The sequence below is a fragment of the Mustelus asterias genome, chromosome 27, assembly GCF_964213995.1.
Source record: "Mustelus asterias chromosome 27, sMusAst1.hap1.1, whole genome shotgun sequence".
NCBI lineage: Eukaryota > Metazoa > Chordata > Chondrichthyes > Carcharhiniformes > Triakidae > Mustelus > Mustelus asterias.
In genome coordinates, this window is record NC_135827.1 from 7,094,817 (window position 1) to 7,117,932 (window position 23,116).

The 23,116-nt window shown below is 44.1% G+C and overlaps 1 protein-coding gene across 1 annotated transcript in view; it reads left to right on the forward strand.

Annotated features, from left to right (window-relative positions):
• The window catches only part of ilvbl (ilvB (bacterial acetolactate synthase)-like), a 52,857-nt gene extending 32,284 nt beyond the window's left edge, over positions 1-20,573 (forward strand). The window contains exons 11-15 of the mRNA XM_078198822.1: positions 3,796-3,965; positions 6,839-6,909; positions 9,574-9,645; positions 11,971-12,076; positions 13,326-20,573. Coding sequence (XP_078054948.1) covers positions 3,796-3,965; positions 6,839-6,909; positions 9,574-9,645; positions 11,971-12,076; positions 13,326-13,504 — 598 coding nt within the window. The 3' untranslated portion in view covers positions 13,505-20,573. The remainder of the gene's footprint in view (positions 1-3,795; positions 3,966-6,838; positions 6,910-9,573; positions 9,646-11,970; positions 12,077-13,325) is intronic.
• The last annotated feature ends 2,543 nt before the right edge of the window (positions 20,574-23,116 follow it).

The window sequence follows — 23,116 nt, forward strand, 5'->3', positions numbered from 1 at the left end:
AATATCTAAGATTAATTGGAATGGTTGGATGAAGGCTTTCGGGTCAGCAAGAGGCCATTCGGCCCATGCCAATTTTTTGCCAGAACAAATTAGCTAGCCTCGATCCACAGCTCTTTCCTCATGGCCATTCCTTTTTTTCTTTTCTGGTACTTGCTTAATTCCCTTTACAAAAGCACGATTGAATCTTCCTCTGTGACACATACAGTCTAAGAAGTTTTTTTCATTCATAGAATAGAATTCATAGAATCCCTGCAGTGCAGAAGGAGGCCATTCAGCCCATCGAGTCTGCACTGACTCTCCGACAAAGCATCCCACCCAGGCCCTATCCCCAAAAATCCCCTATCCCCATTTACCCTGCAAATTCTTGTCTCTCTCTCTCTCTCTCTCCTCCCCCCTGCCTCATCTATACATCTTTGGGCACAAATGAACAATTTAGCATGGCAAATCCATTAACTTTCACATCTTTGGACTGTGGAAGGAAACTGGAGCACCCGGAGGAAACCCACGCAGACATGGGGAAAACGTGCAAGCTCCACACTGTAAGTCGCCCAAGGCCGGAATTGAACCCAGGTCCCTGGCGCTGTGAGGCAGCAGTCACCCAGGATCGGAATTGAATCCAGGTTTCTGGTGCTGTGAGGCTGCAGTGCTAACCACTGTGCTGCCCTCATGAGTTTTTCCCTCATGTCCCTGTTGGTTCTGTTGCCATTTCAGAAAAAGTGATCATTGTGCTCATTTGGGGAGCCGGTGCAGACATGATGGGCCAAATGGCCTCCTTCTGAGCCGTAACAATTCTGTGACTGCTTACTCTGAGAGTAAATACTGTCAGAGGCTAGTTGAGATAAATGGCCTATTTCTGTTTTATAATTTCTGTGGATTTGCCTATTGAACCATTGGGGGGAAAGCACCCTCATACTTAAAAATCTTGTTGGAATTTTATTCCCATTTGTCACATTGTTCTCTACTAAGATTTTAATGAAAGGACCTCTGAGGACTGTTATTTATCCAGTGAATACCTAACTAAATAACCCAGCTTTGATCTCTGAGATTAAATAGTGAGAACACATTGTACAAACTTGGTTTGTATCCTGAGGATAGAACATTGAGGGGTGATCTTTATTGAGGTGTTTAAAACACACTAAAAGGTGTTCGTAGGATAAATTCAAAATAACTATTTTGTCTGTTGGCAAAGGTGGGGTCGGGGAATAGAGAACAAGGGGGCGCGTTTGAAAATACAGCCAGGCCATATCAGTAGTGCAGTCAGACAATGCTCTTCATGTAAAGGATACTAGAAATTAAATGGTGGTTGATGCTGGAGCAGTTGGAATTTTCAAACTGAGGTTAGATTTTTCTTATTTAAGGGGACCCAGGAATGTTGAATTTGAGGTGCAGATCAGCTGTGATCTAATTGAATAGCAAAGGAGCTTTGACGGGGCTAATGGCCTATCCCTGTGTCTATGTCTGGAATGTTCCAGCCCTGCCCCGGCAGTGGGGCCGGAAAATGCAGCAAGCCTGCCAAAAGTCCATGGACTTCGGTGGGACTGGAAGATCCTGCTGGTGGGCAGAGCTGGAAAATTCCAGCCTATGTCTGTGTGAGGTTAGCTGATCTCCGTGTTGGAGGCAGTAAGCACGTTGTAAGTAGCCTGGTCGGCTGGAGTCTGAGAGAAGAAGCAGCTGAGGACCCCAATCCCAAGTAATAGCTATGGAGCCCTCCGGGGAATACATTTAAGTACATAAGAAATAGGAGTAGGCCATGGGGCGGCACAGTAGCACAGTGGTTAGCACTGCTGCTTCACAGCTCCAGGGTCCCGGGTTCGATTCCCGGCTCGGGTCACTGTCTGTGTGGAGTTTGCACATTCTCCTCGTGTCTGCGTGGGTTTCCTCCGGGTGCTCTGGTTTCCTCCCACAGTCCAAAGATGTGCAGGTTAGGTTGATTGGCCAGGTTAAAAATTGCCCCTTAGAGTCCTGAGATGCGTAGGTTGGAGGGATTAGCGGGTAAATATGTGGGGGTAGGGCCTGGGTGGGATTGTGGTCGGTGCAGACTCAATGGGCCGAATGGCCTCCTTCTGCACTGTAGGGTTTCTATGTTTCTATGTTTGTTTCTATGTTTCTATGTAGCCCCTCGAGCCTGCCCCGCCATTCAATAAGATCATGGCTGCTCTGATAGTGGTTTAGTTCCACTTACCCGCCTGCTCACCAAAACCCTTAATTCCCTTATTGATCAGAAAGCTATCTACTTGTGTCTTAAACATATTTAACGAGGTAGCCTCCACTGCTTCAATGGACAGAGAATGCCAGAGATTCACTACCCTCTGAGAGAAGAAGTTCCTCCTCAACTCTGTTCTAAACTGACTCCCCCTTATTTTGAGGCTGTGCCCTCTAGTTCTTGCTTCCTTTCTAAGTGGAAAGAATCTCTCTGTCTCTACCCTATCCAGCCCCTTCATTATCTTATATGTCTCTATAAGATCTCCCCTCAGCTTCTAAACTCCAACGAGTACAAACCTAATCTGCTCAATCTCTCCTCATAAGCTAACCCCCTCATCTCTGGTATCAACCTGGTGAACCTTCTCTCTACTCCCTCCAAGGCCAATATATCCTTTCGCAAACAAGGGGACCAAAACTGCACACAGTACTCTAGTTGCGGCCTCACCAGTACCTTGTACAATTGCAGCAAGACCCCCATATTTCTGATGGGATAGGACAGGATGGTACTGGGATGACCCAAAGGTCAAATAGACGGATCAGTTGCTGTGGAGGCTCACCACACAAGTCGTAATTTTCAATCCAGTTAGTAGATCTGGAGAAGCACTTATCTTCAAGGGGTCGACGCCTTTAAGAGGGAGTAGACCAGGCTTAGAAGAAAAGGATTAGAACTGTTATTGTGGGTTTAAATAGCCTTTAGTTGCATTGTTGAAGACTTAAATGCCAGCGTTAAATTTAGAGGTGTAAAGAAACTTTGCAATAATGCAGTACAGTATCAAGTATGGTGGAGGGTTTAAACAACAGGAGGTGAGAGTTAAGTGTTAAGCTTGCAGTAAGAAGGGAATTCAGGAATTGTTTTCTTGCCCAATGGGGGGGGGGGGGGGGGACTTGACTGAGTTATCAGGTCATGAAGCAGATTGTACAAATCGTTCAATAAACTGTTTGCTTTTCTGAAGAGTGCAGTGATTCAGGGTTGCTGAGTTGTGGGATCTAACAGTCTTTCCCTAGTCCTAAAAATGATTGTTTATGAATCACCTGATCATATTCTCGGGAATTTGCGTGATTAATGTAAGGTTTAATTTTGAGCTACAATCACTGATGTAGAAAAATGCAGAATTCCACGGATGATATACCAAGCACTTTGTATCAGACCGTGTCAGCTGAGAGAGGGTCATTGGCCAGGGCACTCAGAAAACATCCTGCTCTTTGGTTAGTGGTCATGGCATTTAAAATGATCCATCCAAAAAGTCACACTATGGACAGTGCAGCTCTCCCTCAGTATTGCTCAGTAATCCTACTGGAACTCACGAGTTCAGAAATCCTGGAATTCCCTTCCTAACTGGGTGTATGTCCCTTCCTGTGTACCTACATGTGTGGACAGAGCGGTTCAAGAAGTCTGCTCATTACCTTCTCGGGGCAACAGTCTGTAAACAAATTTTAAAAATGATAGCCGAGGTGAGGGTGTTAACTATTGATGACGGGCAATATTTCAGGGTTTTAAATTGGGGATGTGGGTCATTGAAGTGGACGTCGGCAGGTCTGAGCTATTGAGAGGGCACCGTTTCTGAAATTGAATATTCATTTATCATCTTTCAGTGAAAAGGCGGAGGAAGAAGTGGCGAAACACCTGAATCCACTGAAGGTTCTGCATCGCGTTGAGCATTTGATGGAGGAGGACAGCATAATCGTGGCGGATGGGGGTGACTTTGTGGGCAGCGCTGCCTATATCCTCAAACCTCGTGGTCCTCTCCGATGGCTCGATCCTGGTCAGTGCAAACAGAATTCATCAAATCATAGTGCAGAAGGTGCCCATTCGGCCCATCAAGTCTGCAGTGACAACAATCCCACACAGGCCCTATTCCCATAAACCCACGTATTTACCCTGCTAATCACCCTGACATTGGGGTCAACTTAGCATGGCCAATCAGCCTAAACTGCACATCTTTGGACTGTGGGAGCACCAGGAGGAAACCCACGCAGACACGGGGAGAATGTGCAAACTCCGCACAGACAGTGGCCCAAGGCCGGAATTGAAGCTGGGTCCCTGGCACTGTGAAGCAGCAGTGCTAACTACTGTGCCACCGTGCCACCCCACGTTATAAAGGGGAATGGGGTGATCATCCAGAGATGCCTGTTGCAAAATGGACATTGGTAAGAACTGGCTAGAGTTCAGCTGTGATTTCCTGTCAGTGGTTAAATAACTAGTTAACAATCGTCCTGTAAGTCGCTTTACTTGGATAGTTGGATGGGGTACCAGTAAGTTGCCACCTCTGGAGAGGTGGAAGCGGGGGAGGAGGGATATGTATACAATTCCAAAGCTGAAACTTGATCTTTGTCAGAAGTCAAATTTGCAATGAATTATACAATTTAGCATCTTATCACACCCTCAGAGCACCTCAAAATGCCTTGCAATCAATGAATTACTTGTGAACTCACTGTTACTGGGCAAATGAGGATGTCAATTTGGATACAGCAAGGCCCCACACACACAACTGAATGATCAGATAATCTGCTTTCGGCAGTGTGAGCTGAGGGAAAACAAATATTGACCAGATTACCAAGATATCACTGTGCTGTTCAGACAGTGCCCAAAGATCTTTCACAAGCACATCGAGATGTGGTTGAATGCCTTGTCTGAAAATCAGCACTCTGGGACAATGCAGCACTCCCTCGATAGTGCACTGAAGTCTATGCCTATATTATCTGCTCCAGCATCTGGAGTTTGAAGCTGCAACTTGTTGGCTGAGGAGAAATTTTAAAGCACCGTTCTTTAATCTTAACATATTAGGGTTTATAATCTCTCCACCTCAGATTATCAGCCCTAATATATCCGATCAGGCTAAGAGGGGAGGGCATGGTTAACATCAATGGTGGTATAGTCCATAACACACAATATAATGCTATTGAATGAAAGGCCACAGGAGACAGAGGGTAGCAGTCGAAGGGTCTTTTTCCGGCTGGAGGTCTGTGACCAGTAGTGTTCCGCAGGGCCCTGTACTGGGACCTCTGCTATTTGTGATATATATAAATGATTTGGAAGAAGGTGTAACTGGTGTTATCAGCAAGTTTGCGGATGACACGAGGATAGCTGGACTTGCGGATAGCGATGAACATTGTCGGACAATACAGCAGGATATAGATAGACTGGAAAATTGGGCAGAGAAATGGCAGATGGAATTTAATCCAGATAAATGCAAAGTGATGCATTTTGGAAGAACTAATGTAGGGGGGAGTTATACAATAAGTGGCAGAGCCATCAAGAGCATAAAAACACAGAGGGACCTAGGTGTGCAAGTCCACAAATCCTTGAAGGTGGCAGCACAGGTGGAGAAGGTGGTGAAGAAGGCATATGGTATGCTTGCCTTTTATAGGACGGGGTATAGAGTATAAAAGCTGGAGTCTGATGTTACAGCTGTATAGAACACTGGTTAGGCCACATTTGGAGTACTGCGTCCAGTTCTGGTCGCCGCACTACCAGAAGGACATGGAGACTTTAGAGAGAGTGCAGAGAAGGTTTACCAGGATGTTGCCTGGTATGGAGGGGCTTAGCTATGAGGAGAGATTGGGTAAACTGGGCTTTTTCTCCCTGGAAAGATGGAGAATGAGGGGAGACCTAATAGAGGTGTACAAAATTATGAAGGGTATAGATAGGGTGAACAGTGGGAAGCTTTTTCCCAGATTGGAGGTGACGATCACGAGGGGTCGCTCAAGGTGAGAGGGGCGAGGTATAACTCAGATATCAGAGGGACATTTTTTACACCGAGTGGTGGGGGCCTGGAATGCACTGCCAAGTAGGGTGGTGGAGGCAGACACGCTGGCATCGTTTAAGACTTACCTGGATAGTCACATGAGCAGCCTGGGAATGGAGGGATACAAACGAATGTTCTAGTTGGACCAATGAGCGGCACAGGCTTGGAGGGCCGAAGGGCCTGTTTCCTGTGCTGTACTGTTCTTTGTTCTTTGAAAGGAGTTAGACTTGTTGCTGCTGTTCCACAGGTTGTCTGACAGGTGGGGCAGGAAGGTCCAGCTACGGCGTGCATGGCCCTGCTACGTTCAGGGTGATAATTATAAAAATAAATTCTGCTTGAGATTATTTCTTTTTTAAAACAACTTTTTTGTTTTGAACTAGGAGGATCTGAATTGCAAGATTATGCCACGGGCAGTGGGTGGGACTTTATATGCAGCTTTATTACTGCTACTAAATTGCCTGTGGAATAACCTTTGGCTACTTGATGACTTTGAGAACAGAATAGTAACAGAGTTGGAAATGCTATTGCATTTAAGTTGCTAGGTAGAAATGCAGTGACAAAGGGATTTGGTCCATTAGATCTAACCCTTAAATCTTATTCGCATTACAGCTTAACTTTCACTGGAACAGGTAAGGAGGGCGTAAGAATAGCAGCACTCTTTCAGTGTTGCACTGGAGTGATGCCCTATGTTGCTAATCCAAATCGTGGTGTGAGGTTTGAACCCAGAAAAGAAACTGAGTCACATTGCCCCCCTCCCTCCCTCCTCCCCACAGTGACCCAGTCTGTACACTTACTTAAGACTTCCATCAATTTTGTGTTTTCTAATCTGTTTATAAACAGTGCCTGCATTTCTAACAGATTGTTCACCTCCCTGATCTTTCTGTTCCCAGGAGCTTTTGGGACACTCGGAGTGGGTGGCGGGTTTGCACTTGGAGCCAAGCTTTGCAGGCCAGAGTCACAGGTCAGTATATTTTATCTAGCATTATGTGCTGAAAGCTGGATTGCTCTGACTTATGAATGTGTACCTTTAGAAAGAAGAGCGGGCGTTGTAACACTTACTAAAGATTTCATCAAATTATTTAAATGCTTTGTTAAAAAATTTGGTTGCCTTGAGAGCCTGAGAGTCAGTCTTAACTCACTGGTGCCTCCATAGAATCCCTACAGTGCAGAAGGAGGCCTTTGGCCCATTGCGTCTGCACAGATCACCATCCCAGCCAGCCCCTATCCGTGTAGCCCCACATATTTACCCTGTAGTCCCCCTGACATTAAGTGGCAATTTAGCACGGCCAATCAACCTAACCCGTCTTTGGACTGTGGGACAAAACCAGAGCACCCGGAGGAAACCCACACAGACATGGGGAGAACGTGCAGACTCCACACAGACAGTGACCCAACCCGGGAATTGAACCCGGGTCGCTGGCACTCTGAGGCAGCAGTGATAACCACTGTGCCAGCTTGCCGTATTGATTCTGCATGTCTGCTTCAGGCTTTTCACCCCTCGGATCTGGTTCACATCCAGCCTGACTGTTGAGATGAGGCTTTGCTCAGTGTTGAGATTTCAGCAAAGGGATGAAGTATGTGTCCCGGGAAATGATCTGTTGGAAAGCCTGAACACTCTACTATAATAAATGTAAAATACTGCGGGTGTTGGGATCTGAAACAAAATCTCAGCAGGTCTGGCAGCATCTGTAGGGAAAGAAAACAGTTAACTATTTTTTAAAATACTTTTCCAATTCAATCAAATCAAATCCAATTCAGAGTCTCAACAAGTTGAGACATTTCAGATCCAGGCTGACAAGACAGGGTATGCAACCCTCTACCCTGTCTTGGGCCTGATCTACATGAGCCAAGCTGATTGGAGAAGGGGGAGGTTCCTCCTCCAAGACTTGAGCTCATTTGCATCTTAGCCAAAAGGCCGAGATGCCGCTTTAAAAAATTGCTTCATATGAAACATATGAAGCTTCAGTGTAACCTAATGACCTCAACCAAGTGCGGCCGACCATGGGCTGCCGACCATACTACACTTGATCTTAGCCAAAAGGCCGAGAAGCGAGAAAACAGTTAACAATTGAAGTCTACGTGACTCTTCAGAGCTAAAGTGAGGGAGAAATGTGTTGGATTATGCATTGTATAAGAGGGGTGGAACAGTATAGAAGGTCAGTGATTGGTGAGAGCTAAGAGATTGCAATGGAGAGGTGTTAATGGGAGAATAAAGGTCAGTGTTGGGTGAAAACAAAACTTGAGAACAAATGACAAATGGCCCAGTGGGGGAGGGAGGGCTTTTGCATTGGATCAAAAAAATGGTTGAGATTTTAAAAAATGCTCCTGTGAAGCCTAGTGCAAACTGGATGAACAAACCCCTCATCTTCCGTTACAGCCCTCAGGACTCAACACTGAGTTCAACAACTTTATTCTGTGACCTTTCTCCTCCATCTTAACCATTTTTTAAATATTAAAATGTATTGAACTGCTTTCAGCTTGGTAAGTTCATTCAGTGAAATTATTACTGGAATTGGCAACTATGGCATAGGTGGGGGTTCAACTTCTTAAGGTCAGGATCAAGAGATGTTGGGAAGCTAATAGCAAATTCACAGTACATAATGTTATTAGTGTATTAAAAAGAATCTGGTATTTTATAGCAAGGGAGAGTTATGTTATGAGATCCAAATTGCTGGAGTATTTGCACCATTCAACAGGAACTTGCCAGTAATCTCCCTGTGACTGCCAAAAATGTCGCTGCATTCATGTTCAGCCACAAATTAAACCCTCTGCAGAAAATCAGTGTAAGGGCTTTGGTAATGTAATGTCCTAGCTCTGTTAGGGATTGTAGGTTTTAAGGAAAAAGATGCGGCTTGCACACGTAGATTTAAAATAACAGATTTATTGTAGGAGCCGTTTGTTGCCTGCGCAGAGTAGAAAATAAAAGTAAAACAGAAGCCTGTGTCGCACCCCAATTACATTGCCATCAAATCACGTGATTAGCTCTTAAAGCAATCGTGCAACCACTCAAATATATAATAGTTAATGAAGTGTTTTTTTTAGTCCTGATGCGATACAACCTTCTCCAGCCCAGAAAGTAAATGGTGGAGTTGCTCATTTTGCAGGCAGTCGTTTCCCAAGAGGTTACTTCATTTTTAGCTTTTCTTGCACCTCCTTTGCCGTTTGGTGTCTCGTATCTAATTTTTCCTTCATTCTATTTATTTTCCCCTTCTGAACCTGATTTGACTCGTTCATTCTACTTCCTTCAGTTGCTGAAGGGTAGACTTGGTCCTGCTGCTCAGCAAAAGTGCAGATGTCCCGTTGCCCTTTCCTGCGGCATAAATTATTTGGAGCTAACGGGGTCTAACGTGGTGCTAACTCAGGTGGCTGCATGAGCAACCCTGGGTGATTGGCGGGATGTGGAGCACCTTTTGCTGTACATCTGACCTCTTGTTGCTGGCTTGAGATTGCTGGGTAACAGAATAAGAGTACAAGAGGAACATGGTTCCATTCCCAGCACTGACTTACGTCACAAGCATCGATCATGAATTAAAAAATATGGACTTTTAAAAATAAGCGTGTTTTTTTACCGCACGGTGAAAATCATGACCGAGATCAGAATCCTTGTGTTTTATTTTGTGTCCAGGTTTGGATTGTTTATGGAGATGGTTCCCTTGGTTACAGCATTGCTGAATTTGACACTTTCAAACGTCACAAGGTACGTGTCACACCACTGCCATCAAATTGGCATTTGTTACCATTTCAGTTGTTTGTTTTTGTTGTTGTGACAAGTGTACGGTGCAGCCAGGAGATGACAACTTCTACAGTAATTGGGATGTTCAAACCCAATGCTTTATTACAATTTATTCATTGGATGTGGGTGTCACTGGCTAAAGTTTAAAGTGTATTTATTAGTGTCACAAGTAGGCTTACATTAACACTGCAATGAAGTTACAGTGAAAATCCCCTAGTCGCCACACTAAGGGAGAATTTAGCATGGCCAATGCACCTAACCAGCACGTCTTTTAGACTGTGGGAGGAAACCGGAGCACCCGGCAGAAACCCACATAGACATGGGGAGACCGTGCAGACTCCACACACACAGTGATCCAAGCCAAGAATCAAACCCGGGTCCCTGGCGCTCTGCGGCAGCAGTACTAAAGAACAAAGAAAATTACAGGAACAGACCCTTCAGCCATCCAAGCCTGCACCGACCATGCTGCCCGAATGAACTAAAACCCCCAACCCTTCCGGGGACCATATCCCTCTATTCCCATCCTATTCATGTATTTGTCAAGACGCCCCTTAAAAGTCACTACCGTATTCCCTTCCACCACCTCTCCCAGCAACGAGTTCCAGGCACCCACTACTCTCTGTACAAAAAACATCTGCCTCGTGCATCTCCTTTAAACCTTGCCTCTCTCACCTTAAACCTGTGCCCCCTAGTAATTGACTCTTCCACCCTGGGAAAAAGCTCTGACTATCCACTCTGTCCATGCCTCTCATAATCTTGTAGATTTCCATCAGGTCGCCCCTCAACCTCCATCGTTCCAGTGCGAACAAACTAAGTTTCTCCAACCTCTCCTCATAGCTAATGCCCTCCATCCCAGGCAACATCCTGGTAAATCTTTTCTGTACCCCCTCCAAAGCCTCCACATCCTTCTGGTAGTGCGGCGACCAGAATTGAACACTATATTCCAAGTGCGGCCTAACTAAGGTTCTATAAAGCTGCAACATGACTTGTCAATTTTTAAACTCAATACCCCGGCTGATGAAGGCAAGCATGCCGTATGCCTTCTTGACTACCTTCTCCACCTGCATTGCCACTTTCAGTGACCTGTGTACCTGTACACCCAGATCCCTCTGCCTATCAATACTCTAAGGGTTCTGCCATTTATTGTATATTTCCTATCTGTATTAGACCTTCCAAAATGCATTACCTCACATTTGTCCGGATTAAACTCCATCTGCCATCTCTCCGCCCAAGTCCCCAACTGATCTATATCCTGTTGTATCCTCTGGCCCTCGTTGCTGTCCACAAATCCACCAACCTTTGTGTCGTCCACAAACCTACTAATCACTGTGCCACCGTGTTGCCCTAGGCCAGCATTTATTGACCATATCTAAATGACCTTGTGAGCCAACATACTGGACCGCTGCAGTCTGTGTGGTGTAAGTACACCCACAGTGCTGCCACTTTATAAGCTATCCCTTTCCACCGTTGCTTTTCTAGCATTAGTTTTCTGTGCCTTATCTTGTCTCCAGGGCAGTGAATAGTGGTCCATCCTGCTCCCAAACTGTACGATTGTGACTCTCTGGAACCAGTTCTTGTGAGGATTGGGTCTAATGTTTCATCCTTGGGCTTGGTCCCAAATGTTTTTTCCTCTGCTGTCACTCCTTTGAAATCCCTTGGCAAATTTTTACTACAAATTGTTATTGTGCCTCTCTACCTGTGCGGACACTCCAGATCCGTTTGTGCTGCCAAACAGGCATGTGGCTAAGATCATGAACTCTCCATGTGTGGAGTTGTGAATGGACCAGCCAGTGTAGGATGTGCTTTAATTTACTAATGTTGTTTAGAAATAAAGGAACTTGTTCTGCTATTTCTTCAATCTTCTTATTAAAGAAGCAACGTGGTTAACTTAAATGTTTGGATAACTGATGCTGTCTGTATCTTTACTGATGTTAATCCTGTTCCCACATAATATCTCACTGTAGCTCTTCCCCTAGCACCCTGTGTTACTGTCTGTATCTCCTGTCTTCAGCCCAAATATGTGGCCACTCCTGGCTAGGCCAGCATTTATTGCCTATCCCTAATTGTCCTTGTGAAAGTGGTGACCCACTTTGCTGAATATAAAGGGGTGACTTGCTGTGTCATTTCAGAGAGCAGTTAAGTGGCAGTGACATTGCTGTAGGTCTGGCACAAACTTCGAACTTTATTTAATATGGATAAACTGCTATTAATCTTAACATTTGTAGATTCATCTGAAAGAGCTGTTTGCTTTGGGGTGTGTACAGTTATTTACCTTGTGTGTTTTTTCAGACTCCTGTGATTGCCTTGGTCGGCAATGATGCCGGCTGGAGCCAGATTTCCCGAGAGCAGGTTCCATTGCTGGGCAGCAACGTGGCCTGTGGCCTGGCATACACAGGTACACGGCTAGATCGTCAACTGTGCAAATACACAACTGAGAAATATACCTTCTCCATCTTGACAGGCTTGCCCCCACCCCTTTTTGCAGTATTGATAACAAGACTGGGATGGGTGAGAGAGATGGAGTTTGATTCGTATCATGTACAACTGCATGTGAAAAGCAAGTAGCTTTTTAATAGTCTGCAGCTTTTTAATTGCTGACCGATGTGCAACTGGCCAAGAATGAAAAGTGAAAACTTGCCTGCGCCTTTTAACTTTGCTCCTCTGCCACTCACTGATACTGGGATCCAATTCCATAGGTGATCACCATGAGCGTGGGTGCCACACAAATACCCATTCTCCATGCGAGTTTAAACAGTGTCGGCAGACTGTTCTACTCTGGAGAGCATCGCATCTTAGCTTTCTTCTCTTTGCTATGTCCTACACACACTCGCTCACCCAAAGCGGGAGTGAGTGGACGGATGCAATGGGAACCTTGTCTGTGTTCTGAGTGTGTGAAATTGAGGCCAGTTGTAGCAGCCCTACACCATCCCTGCGGTGGGTCAGCTAACAGGGCACAGTTCAAGGAATAGCACCTGAACTCTTCCATGTTGTGCAATAGGTTTGCAAGCTGAACCACGAGAAGATGAGGATTGTTGAGAATGATCATTCTGTGCCGTCCGATCGGTGGTTAACTTGGAAATCACCAATTTTTATTTCTGAATGATTGAATCCTACAATGCAGAAGGAGGCCATTCGTCCCATCGAGTCTGCACCGACCACAATCCCATCCAGGCCCTATCCTTGTAACCCCATGCTTTACCCTAGTCATTCCCCGACACTAGGGGGCAATTTATCATGGCCAATCCACCTAACCCGCACGTCTTTAAACTGTGGGAGGAAACCCATGCATGGGGGAAGGTGCAAATTCCACACAGACAGTGACCGAACCCAGGTCCCTGGCACTGTGAGGTAACAGTGCTAATCACTGTTCCACTGCTTGTGTGATTGTTAATCTTCAAAGTAAAGGGGAGGAAACCATGAAATAATTGGCACTACTGGCTTCAATTGAAGGTGGTTAGATGCTTCTGGAGTATCCAGTTGTTTCCAGGTTCCCACTCGAATGAGGGAATATTGGAGAATGTAAGGCTCAAGCCTCTTTCCAGGGAATCGGGGCAGCATGGTAGAGGCTGCCCTCACTCCAGTTACGGCATGCCTCATGAGGGCATGGCAGAACAAGGACCTTCACATATATCTCTTCTCCACAGATTACCATACAGTTGCTGAGGGATATGGCGGTAAAGGCTTTTTATTGAACCGAGAGAATGAAGATCAAATGGACGATTTAATCAGGGCTGCTCAAGTGGAATGCAAGAATGGGAATCCAACACTCATAAACGTCCTCATAGGAAAATCAAACTTCAGGGAAGGTTCCATCTCTGTGTAATAGCAGCTTCTGTGCGGATCATGGATTTGATGTTTCGTGTGTGCCTTGCCTCATTATACCCTTTTCCTAGCAGTGAAAGCAGAGTGGTAAAAGATTGTGTATAATCATGCGATGACATTTACTGCACAAGGTATCAAATCAAAGACTACACTAATGACCACGGGCATTCTGATTGGTTTTCTGTTTAAAAAAGAATCAGTGTCAATTCTATGAATTTTTAGATTGATCAATGTGTTTAAGTTTGTTGAATCCCTGATAGTTGTACGTCACTGGTTAATTGTGGTATTCGTTGTCCAGCCTGGAGGCCACTTGTACGATATTTCCTTTGTCTGAGGGGCTTGGAAGACTTGCTGCTAGGGATGTCTGTGTGGGCTGCCACGCTGTGGTGTACGGACTGAGCTGGAGTATGGTGCTGCTCCGTCTCTCCAGCAACGGAAAGGAATGCTGTCTGTAAGTGAGGTGATTCCAACACAGTGAATCAAAGGGGTCTGGCTAAAATGTAGCCAAAAAGCCTTTCTCAGTTTTTCTTTTTTCTCTCTCTTGTTTGGTAAGTGCTTGGCCTCCAGTGCGCACAGGGCGTGATCAAACCCAGGAGCTGGTTGTCAAATTGCACGTACAGCACCACCCACCTCATCCCACTTCTCTACAGAACAGCAACTTCTCGGTCCATAACCTTTCAACAGATACTATCTGCTTGAATTCAATTCTCCGCACATTCCATCCATCATCTTTTTCAAAATCCCCATCTAATTCCCTTTTCTAAATGGATGAGCCACTTGTGGTCAAACCATTCGATGTTCTAATCAACTTCTAATGAAAGAACATATACAAATTAAGAGCAGCATTCAGCCTGCTGTGCCGTTTGATAATATCATGGCTGATCTGATTGTAGCCTCAACTTCACTTTCCAAGTTCTACTACTTTCCAATTTACCTCCTTTAGCCTTTGACTCCCTTGTCAGCCAAGGATCTTTGTACTCTGCCTTAAAAATATTCAATAACCTAGCCTCCTGTGCTCTCTGGGAAAGAGAATTTCCCAGGCTTTAATGATCCTCCGAGAGAAAAACTTGCACCTCACTTCTGTCTCAAGTGGGAGACCCCTTATTTTTAAACCCCGTGTCTCTCACAAGGGGAAACATCCTTTCAGCATCCACCCTCAAGTCCTCTCAAGGTCTTGATGGTTCAATAAGATCAGCTCTCATTCTCCTAAACTCCAGTAGGTACAGGCCCGATCTGCCCAGCCTATCCTCACAAGACAACCCCTTCATCTCACGAATCCCAGAGAGGGGGATTTCTTTTCCCCAATATTTGCCTCCTCCTCCTAATGATGATCCCGAATCTGTGGTCTGGAGTGCTTCCCAATCAATTGAAACATTTGCTACTAACCGTCATGGTTTGGGGAAATTGCTCACAGTGGTTATTACTGCTGCCTCACAGTGCCAGGGACCCGGGTTCACTTCCAGCCTTGGGTGACTGTGTGGAGTTTACACGTTCTCCCCGTGTCTGCGTGGGTTTCCTCCGGGTGCTCCGGTTTCCTCCCACAGTCCAAAGATGAGTAGGTTAGATGGATTAGCCATGGTAAATGTGTGGGGTTATGGGGATAAGGCAGGGGCAGAGGGCCTGGGTAAGATGCTCTGCTAGAGAGTCGGTGCAGACTCGATGGGCCGAATGGTCTCCTCTGTAGGGATTCTATGAACTGCTTTGAACCTCTCTTACTCTTTTAGCTTGAAAAGCAACTTTGAGCAAATAAGAAGTTATTCCATTAGGAAGGATCTCGGCGAGTAACAGTTCAAAAGCTATTCGATGGTTTACAGCCCTCTACAGTCCCTTTACCAATCATTTGACTAGCAGGTGGTGGCAATGCCGATATGAAGTTTGTTGCAGTTGGCAGCGACCATTGTTTTCCATGCTGCAGTGAAGCTGGTGGTTGTCTGTGACCTGGGTCTGGTTCAGCTGAGAGTTCCGAGATTTTCAGCTGCTAACCCAGTGGGTATTCCTGAACGTAAGGGGGCATCTTAAAAGAAGAATCTTAATCAATGGGCAAATCTGAGTTTTTGATTAATGCTGCTTCTATTTCAAGAGAGGACCAAGAACCAGACGGTTGGTGCTCCTGTGTTGCTTTTTGTGATGGTCAGTTGCATAACAATGGGATTTACAGATGCACTTCCTGCTTCTACCAGTGCCCAGTAATCAGCTGCTGAGAAAACAAGGTGGCTGTCCACATGAAAAAGGCATCTGCTCCCCAACTGATCCCAACCAATCTATGGATTAAATTGATCCTGGTGGTCTTGTTGGCTGCTGGTGTAATGACCCTCACATTGTCCTCCAAGCTCAACCAAAACCATCAACAAGGAAACTAAACTCAGCTCAATGATGTTCCAATCCAGAAATGCTTCCCATTTCACTGTCATCCAGTGAAAAGAGCTTTGTCTTTGTAACCTATCATCACTTACTCTTGCTGTCATTGTCATGAATCTTCACTGTATCTTTCCATAGATTTAATATCCTGCTTATAATGGGGAATCCAAAACTGTGCAACACTCCCAGCCGGAGCTAAAGCAGCGTTGTAATAACTCAACATTGCCTCCTGGCTTTCAGGTTCCATTTCATCTGTTCAAAGTCTAGAATCCTACTTGTATTTTTACCGTCTGCACATAAGATTTCTGTATCTGAATCTTAGTTCTCTCAGTTCCTCTCTCACTCTTAATATAGCCATGAGGTGGAGATGCCGGTGTTGGACTGGGGTGGGCACAGTAAGAAGTCTCACAACACCAGGTTAAAGCTCAACAGGTTTATTTGGAATCACGAGCTTTCAGAGCGCTGCCCCATCATCAGGTGATGAAGGAACAGCACTCCGAAATAAATAAACTTGTTGGATTTTAACCGGGTGCTATGAGACTTCTTACTCTTAATATAGTACACTCCCTGTCCCTGCAAAAATAGTCAATGGGCCGTTCTCTACGTTGATCTGTATCTGTTAAATCTCCAGGTCTTCCTTTTTTACTCTGTCAGTTTGTTAGACCCCCTAATTCAGTACAGTTCTACCCACTTGTATCAGTGTGTTAGAGACCGTTCTAAATTTGTCAACCATGTGGAAATATTGTAGGAGTGAAACTGAATCATCACTGAATTTCTTTTAAAATTTCTGTACAGTTTTAAATTTTTTTCTTAATTTTGTAAAATGAATTTTGTTTAGATTAATGCTAATAGTTTATCCAGATAATTAGCTGCTTCCATTTCTTTAATGGTTGAGATGTCTGCATTCCTTTGCGTATACTAAGCGCTCCTTTGATGTCATGCGCTAACCTAACTAAGCCTTGTTTGGATTCCATCACTGTCTTCGGACTCCTCGGCCTCTGGACTGTCATCTTGACTCTTTCCTGCGGCCATGACAGTTCCATTTGCCGTTGCTGCATTTGGCTGTTCCAGTGCATTCACAGCAGGATTTCGGAACACTTTTTCTTTGTAAGTCATGAGCTTCAAATGGCACCTTGTTGTTGGTGTTATCTTCAGTGCTATTTGGCTGTGAAGGCGTTGGGATTGCCACCTTGTGGATCACAGTGGGAGCCACAACCTTTTTGAATAGTTTTGTTTTCCCCAAGCCCCAGGCTTTCTTTAAATTGTTCATTGTTCCCCATGAAGTTTCATCTTCAGCTGTATCCTGGCGTTGATGGTTGCCAATGTTTTGAGCTAAAAAATTTTGCCAGCACTTACTATTTGGAATAATTCCTGCATTTATTAAAAGCGTAGTATTTGGAAGAAGAAACACCAATTTATTAGCTCGAAGATCATGATCAGAGCGGGTACAACTGACTATGCTACTTTCCAGCTAAACATTGTCATTTTTTGATCCACCTTGTACAAATATCCAATGTCATCTAGGTTTTGGCCTCAATTTACTGGTAGATGTTTAATCTTTCATTAAACATTTTGTGATGCGAGGAGCTGTAGCTTGTGTTCCTAGTCATGTTGGCATTGACAGGAATTTGTTTACCACCAGGACACCGTGCAGGCTTTGCCCTGATCAAGGCTTTCTCCTCCACATCGCAGTGTAGCAGACTTTGGGTGAAGAGTCTTCCACAATTCTTGCACTTTGCTGCAAATTTTCTTGCAAACCTCATAACCTGTCCCGGAGTGACACAAGCTACCTGGTGCTGGAGGTGCAATCTTTTCCCAACCTCTTGCTAATTGGCCTTGGAAACATTAGGAATAGGAGAAGGTCATTCAGCCTCTTGGTCCCAGTCCGCTGTTCAATTAGATCATGATGTGGAGATGCTGGCATTGGAGTGGGGTGGGCACAGTAAGAAGTGTCACAGCGCTGCTGCTCCGAAAGCTTGTGCTACCAAATAAACCTGTTGGACTTTAACCTGGTGTTGTGAGACTTCTTACTGTGCCAATTTAGATCATGGCTGATTTACACCTCCACTCCATTTATCTGTTTTAGCAGAATTCCACTTGATACTCTTGCCTGATAATCAGTCTTCAAAGTGCTCATTGATTCCTGCCACCCACAGCCCTTTGGCTGAGAGAATTCCAAATTTCTACTATCATTAGTTTAATGATGTGATTCCTGATTTTGCTTCAATGGGCTGGCTCTAATTTATTAGACTGGGGCCTCTTTCCCTCCCGTTGATTCTCCCATTGGTAGAAATAGTTTCTCCGTATCGCTAACATGTTAACAGGATTTGATAAAACAGAACCATCTCTCTCAGATTACCACTCACGTGTCTGACCCCAAAGCAATATCAACCACCATCTGCCTATTTTGCAGTTTCTCTTTCCTTTAGCTGTGATGTGTACATTCCTGCTTCCTCCTCTCTCTCTTTATGCACAAGGCAAATTTCCACCATATCAGAAAACCAATTTTGCAGTATTTCCTTTTCTTGAACTTTGCTTTAATTGCACAATATTTATTTTCCCTCATTCTTGATTTCTGTATTCTTCAAGTCTTAGGAGCCATCCTGTGTGAACTCCGGCATTTACAACATGGTCCATTCATAGATTGCATAAGCACATATCACACTTGTTCACATGGCACAGCGTTTGACACCAGTGGTAATAACGACTGGCCGTACTTCTGGAGATGTAATGTTGAATCAGCCATGTCGGCTCCTTTATTGACATGGTATGTTTTTGATAATCTGCAGAGAGGGGGTTAGTCCTTTTCCCTTGGTTGAAAAAAATTGAATTTTAACAAGTGGGTTTGGTTGTTTTAGTGCAGAGGTTGAGTATTGCTGAAAAAAGAGACATTGTTGTCGAAGTTTTTCCTCTTGCACTCATCAGGACCATTCGCAAGAATGCAGTGCAAAAGAAATCAATGGGTTTATATTTTGAGCAGAGTCCACTTAGCAACCAATCAGCATTCTCTTCTCAAACAATATAAATTTGTTGATTTTGCTTGTTGTATTCTTGCGAATGTCCTGATGAGTGCATGAGAAGCTTCAGTAACAATGTCCCTTTTTCAACAATAAATGGGTTTGAGTTTAGTGAGTCGAATTGTAACTGGAATCTTCTATGCATTTCTCTGTGATTCTGAAATTAAGCCATATTCATGAACCGGATATTAATATCAAAAGCCTTGAGACCAGGCTGTTTGTCTGCGAACACCTGAACAGACTCGTATGAAATTCCTTGTTCTCAGTCTCATGCTGGTGAATAGTTTTCCTAAAATAGTAAAGGAATTTAACTCTAATGTGTTTTGCTCACATTCGGATATTGTAATTTTAAGGCAGAGGTAATTAAGTGAGGATGAAACAGGTGTGGTAGCGATCCTTCGCCCATTGATGTCTTTGGAACCCTTTGGAAGCGCATTATTTGAGCCTAGTGGTTGCTTAACAATACTACAGTAACCTGTCTCTATGACTGGGTGCCTCGATTTCCTTCTGAAGTTGTTGCAATGGTCATCTATTGGACAGTTGGCTCAGTGGCTAAACAATTATACACCATTAAAACTCAGATGTGAACGGAACCCCACCTTTAAAAAAAAAAGTTATTATTTTCTGTGTAACAAAACCAATATGCAGAGTGGACAGGGCAAGCTCTTAATCCACCTCCTTGCTCCAAAAAACAATTCAAAATCAGATCGAATCCAATTCATGGTCCCCACAAGAGAGACGGACAAGATCTAAGCTGACTAGAAGAGGCATTACACCTAATCTTTCACTTGATCTGAGTCAAAAGGCTACAAAGCACACTTTATCAATGTTTTCATTGAATAAAGGTTTTAAATAGTTAACATTACAATTATGGGTTTGAGATTGTCCATTAAACTCCTTTTTGTTTGACTATTTGGTGAAAATTGGGGATCTTTGAAATTAATCCTTTAGGATATTAATGGATTTGGTAGAGGGTAATTTTCCTGGGGCTTCCCACTGGAGATGATGGTTCTTGTTTATGGGGTAATGTGGGATATGTATTTACATTCCTTAAATGGTACTGAAGTAGTGTAGTTGGCTGAAGCTTGTAGTTCAGTGTGTTGCTGGTGTAACTGGAAGATGGTGACTTGAGTTCCACAGACTGTTTGTTACCTTGGATTTCCTGCTTCAGGTCTGTTGAGTATCAAGATGGGTGGAGTTGGGGGTTGGTGGTGTGGGGGCGGAGGTTGGTTGGGGGCGGGGGGGGTGAGTGGGGGAATGGTGTTGGTGCTCCCTGCATCCTGCCATTTGGGCTTCATGTAGCTTGGGTAACTATTTGCTAGGTCTTGGCTGTGCCAGAGTTCTTTCCCATAAGACTGAAGCAATATGGGGCCTCCAAGGGTTTGCCAACATTTGCAGAGCTTCAGAGATACCACTGACTTGGACCTTGTGTCCCTCCCCTGAGAGAGAATTTGACATGACGTCTGGTACAGCGTAGACAGAAGGAATCGAGAAACACCAGAAATTGGGATGGCTTTTTAACTTCTAATCAGTTACCTATCCACACTAGATTTTAAAAATTCTTAATGAAAGAGACCAAGTTTAAATTCAATAATGGGCACTTATGGTCTGAGTTAAGTTCTACCTCCATTTAATGGTAAATGCTGTGTTATACTGTACTTTTATATGTATTGAGATATTAAAGTGCTTTATTTCAATCTGAAACTCACTTGTGTAACTCGTTTTTTTTAAACTCTTGTCCCCAACATGGAATATTACCGCTAGACGTAACTGTGCAACATCTGACTCTACTTTCCTGTCTATCTTACGTTGTAAAGTTGAGTTTGTGAAGTTAGAATGTGATGTTGATAAAGATGTGAAAAATTGTAAAAATGCTAGAGGGGGAAAAAACGTTGCGTGGTCCCTTTAAAAGCTGTTTCCGTGTTTGCAGGTTTAAAATGCAAAGCAGATCCAAAGTCCAGACTGAAACATTTGTATCAAAAGGTCAAGCAGTAGTCTTGACAAAGACAACGTGTTGTTGTTTGAATTTTGCCCAATCAATTTAAAGCAGACACTTGGCTACCAAGAACCTATAAGATTTGAATTTGATGTTGAAAGAAAATCAGACCAATCCTATTGTATGAAAATTGATAGGTCACCACAGGTATAAAAGAGAGTGTAAGAGGGAAAACAGGATATAGCAACTGCCTCCTCAAATCAAGAGGGGGAGAGAGTTCTCCACCCTGTCAGCTTTATATGTCTCAAGAGAACGCGCCATCTAACCAGCGAAAGGTACCAAATCGAAAGAACTTACAGACAGAAATCAACTGAGAAACTCCAGAAGGTTCCGAAAGAGACAAAACCAGGTTGGATATTTTTTGTGACTAAATTCTCTCATTACCTTTTTTTTGGTTAATGAATGGATATTGTACATATTTGAACAGCATTCCAGTCGAATTTTATTTTTTTCCGTATGTTACTTGTTAAAGTTCCCTGTTAAATAAATAAATCGTTAAGTATTGATCTTGGTGAGTGTCAAGTATTTCTGTTAGTTAACCACTAAATGTTACTGAAGGACAGTTCACCTTCCCACACACTTTTAACAGATTACGAGGCAGAGTATTCCTCTTTGGGGGTTCATCATTACTTCTCGAAAGGGGGTCAACCGCAACATTTATCTCCTGAGTTGTTTGCTTAGTTAGGTGGAGGCATTGCCATTGCGTTGTGACGATGAATTGATAGCAATCAGTTCTGAGTCAGAGGGATTTGGGTTTAAACCCCACTCCAGGACTTAAGCCCATAATGTTGGCCAGTACATTAACCAGTCACCGTGTGTGGCTAATCGGGAATCCAGATATGGCTGATTTATAAATAATTGAGTAATACACACTCATCATTAATCACGTGATCTATCTGCTCATAAAAGGAAAATACTGTGGATGCTGGAAATCTGAAATAAAAACACGTGCTGGAAAGAGTCAGCAGGTTTGACAGTGACTGTGGAAAGACGCCAACGTTTCGAGTCTGTATGACTACGACCTGGACCCTAGGATCTTGGGCTCTGAAGAAGAGTCATACGGACTTGAAGCGTTAACTCCGCCTCTGTCTCTCGCTCTCCACAGATGCTGTCAGACCTGCTGAGTTTTTCCAGCATTTTCTGTTTTTATCTCTCTGTTCATATTTGCATGATGCACTTGAATGTTTTTGTGTTTTTTTTCCCCGGTAAAATGATGAGCTTAAAAGCAACGTGGGCTCATTTTGGAAGGAAGGGTGGGGTAGAGGGAATTAATTCCTTGGTTGCTAAATGGTGGTAAATGTTAAGCAAATATAGAGGTGAAGTATATTGACCTATATTGTGAGTGTATTTGTTCCGAATGGTGGTGATCATGGCTAAGAAGGGTGCTAATCGTGGCACTAAGGCTGGTGGTGACGCATTGAGTTCAGAAGGTGTAAATGGCAGAACATAGGACAACCTGAAGCATGTAACAGACGGCCCTGGTGAGGTGGGGTGGGAGGAGGGGAGACAGTGGTAAGGGAGAAAAATATGGAAAGTGGGATAAGATAAAAGGGGATAGAAAAATGAATCAATGAAAATAAAGTGATAGAAAAAAAGATGGGGTGATGGTGGAGGAGAAATTTCAGTCTGAAGCTGTTGATCTCGATATTAAGTCTGGGAGGCTGAAATGTGCCTAATCGGAAGATGAGATGCTGTTCCTCCAGTTTGCATTAGAGACGTCACGCCTGCCTTTCTATTTCCCCTTTCCTCATGGTCGAAGGCCCCCCGAACTCCTTTCAAACCAAACCAAGCCTTGTATGTACTGATTGCTCACGATGTGGTCAGCCCTACGTTGGAGAGATCAAACCCCAGTGGGATGACCACTTAGCAAAACCCTTCCCCTCAGTCAGTAAGAATGACCCCGAGCTCTCAGTCGCCCGCCATTTAAATTCTCCACTTTGTTCCCATTCTGATCTCCCCACCCCTGGCCTGTTGCTGTTTCAATGAAGCTGGAGGAACATTACCTCATTCTTTGATTAGGCACTTTGTAACCTGAACTCAACAATACGTTTAACAACTTCTTCTCTTATTTTCTTTTCTTTGCATATTTCAGTTTTTCCCTTGTTTTTGTTTTCAGATGGCAGCTGTTCACTATCCTGCTACTCGTACCTCCTCTCGGCACACCTTGTATTTCTCTCCCTGTCCCATTAACGAACAAAGAACAGTACAGCACAGGAACAGGCCCTTTGGCCCTCCAAGCCCG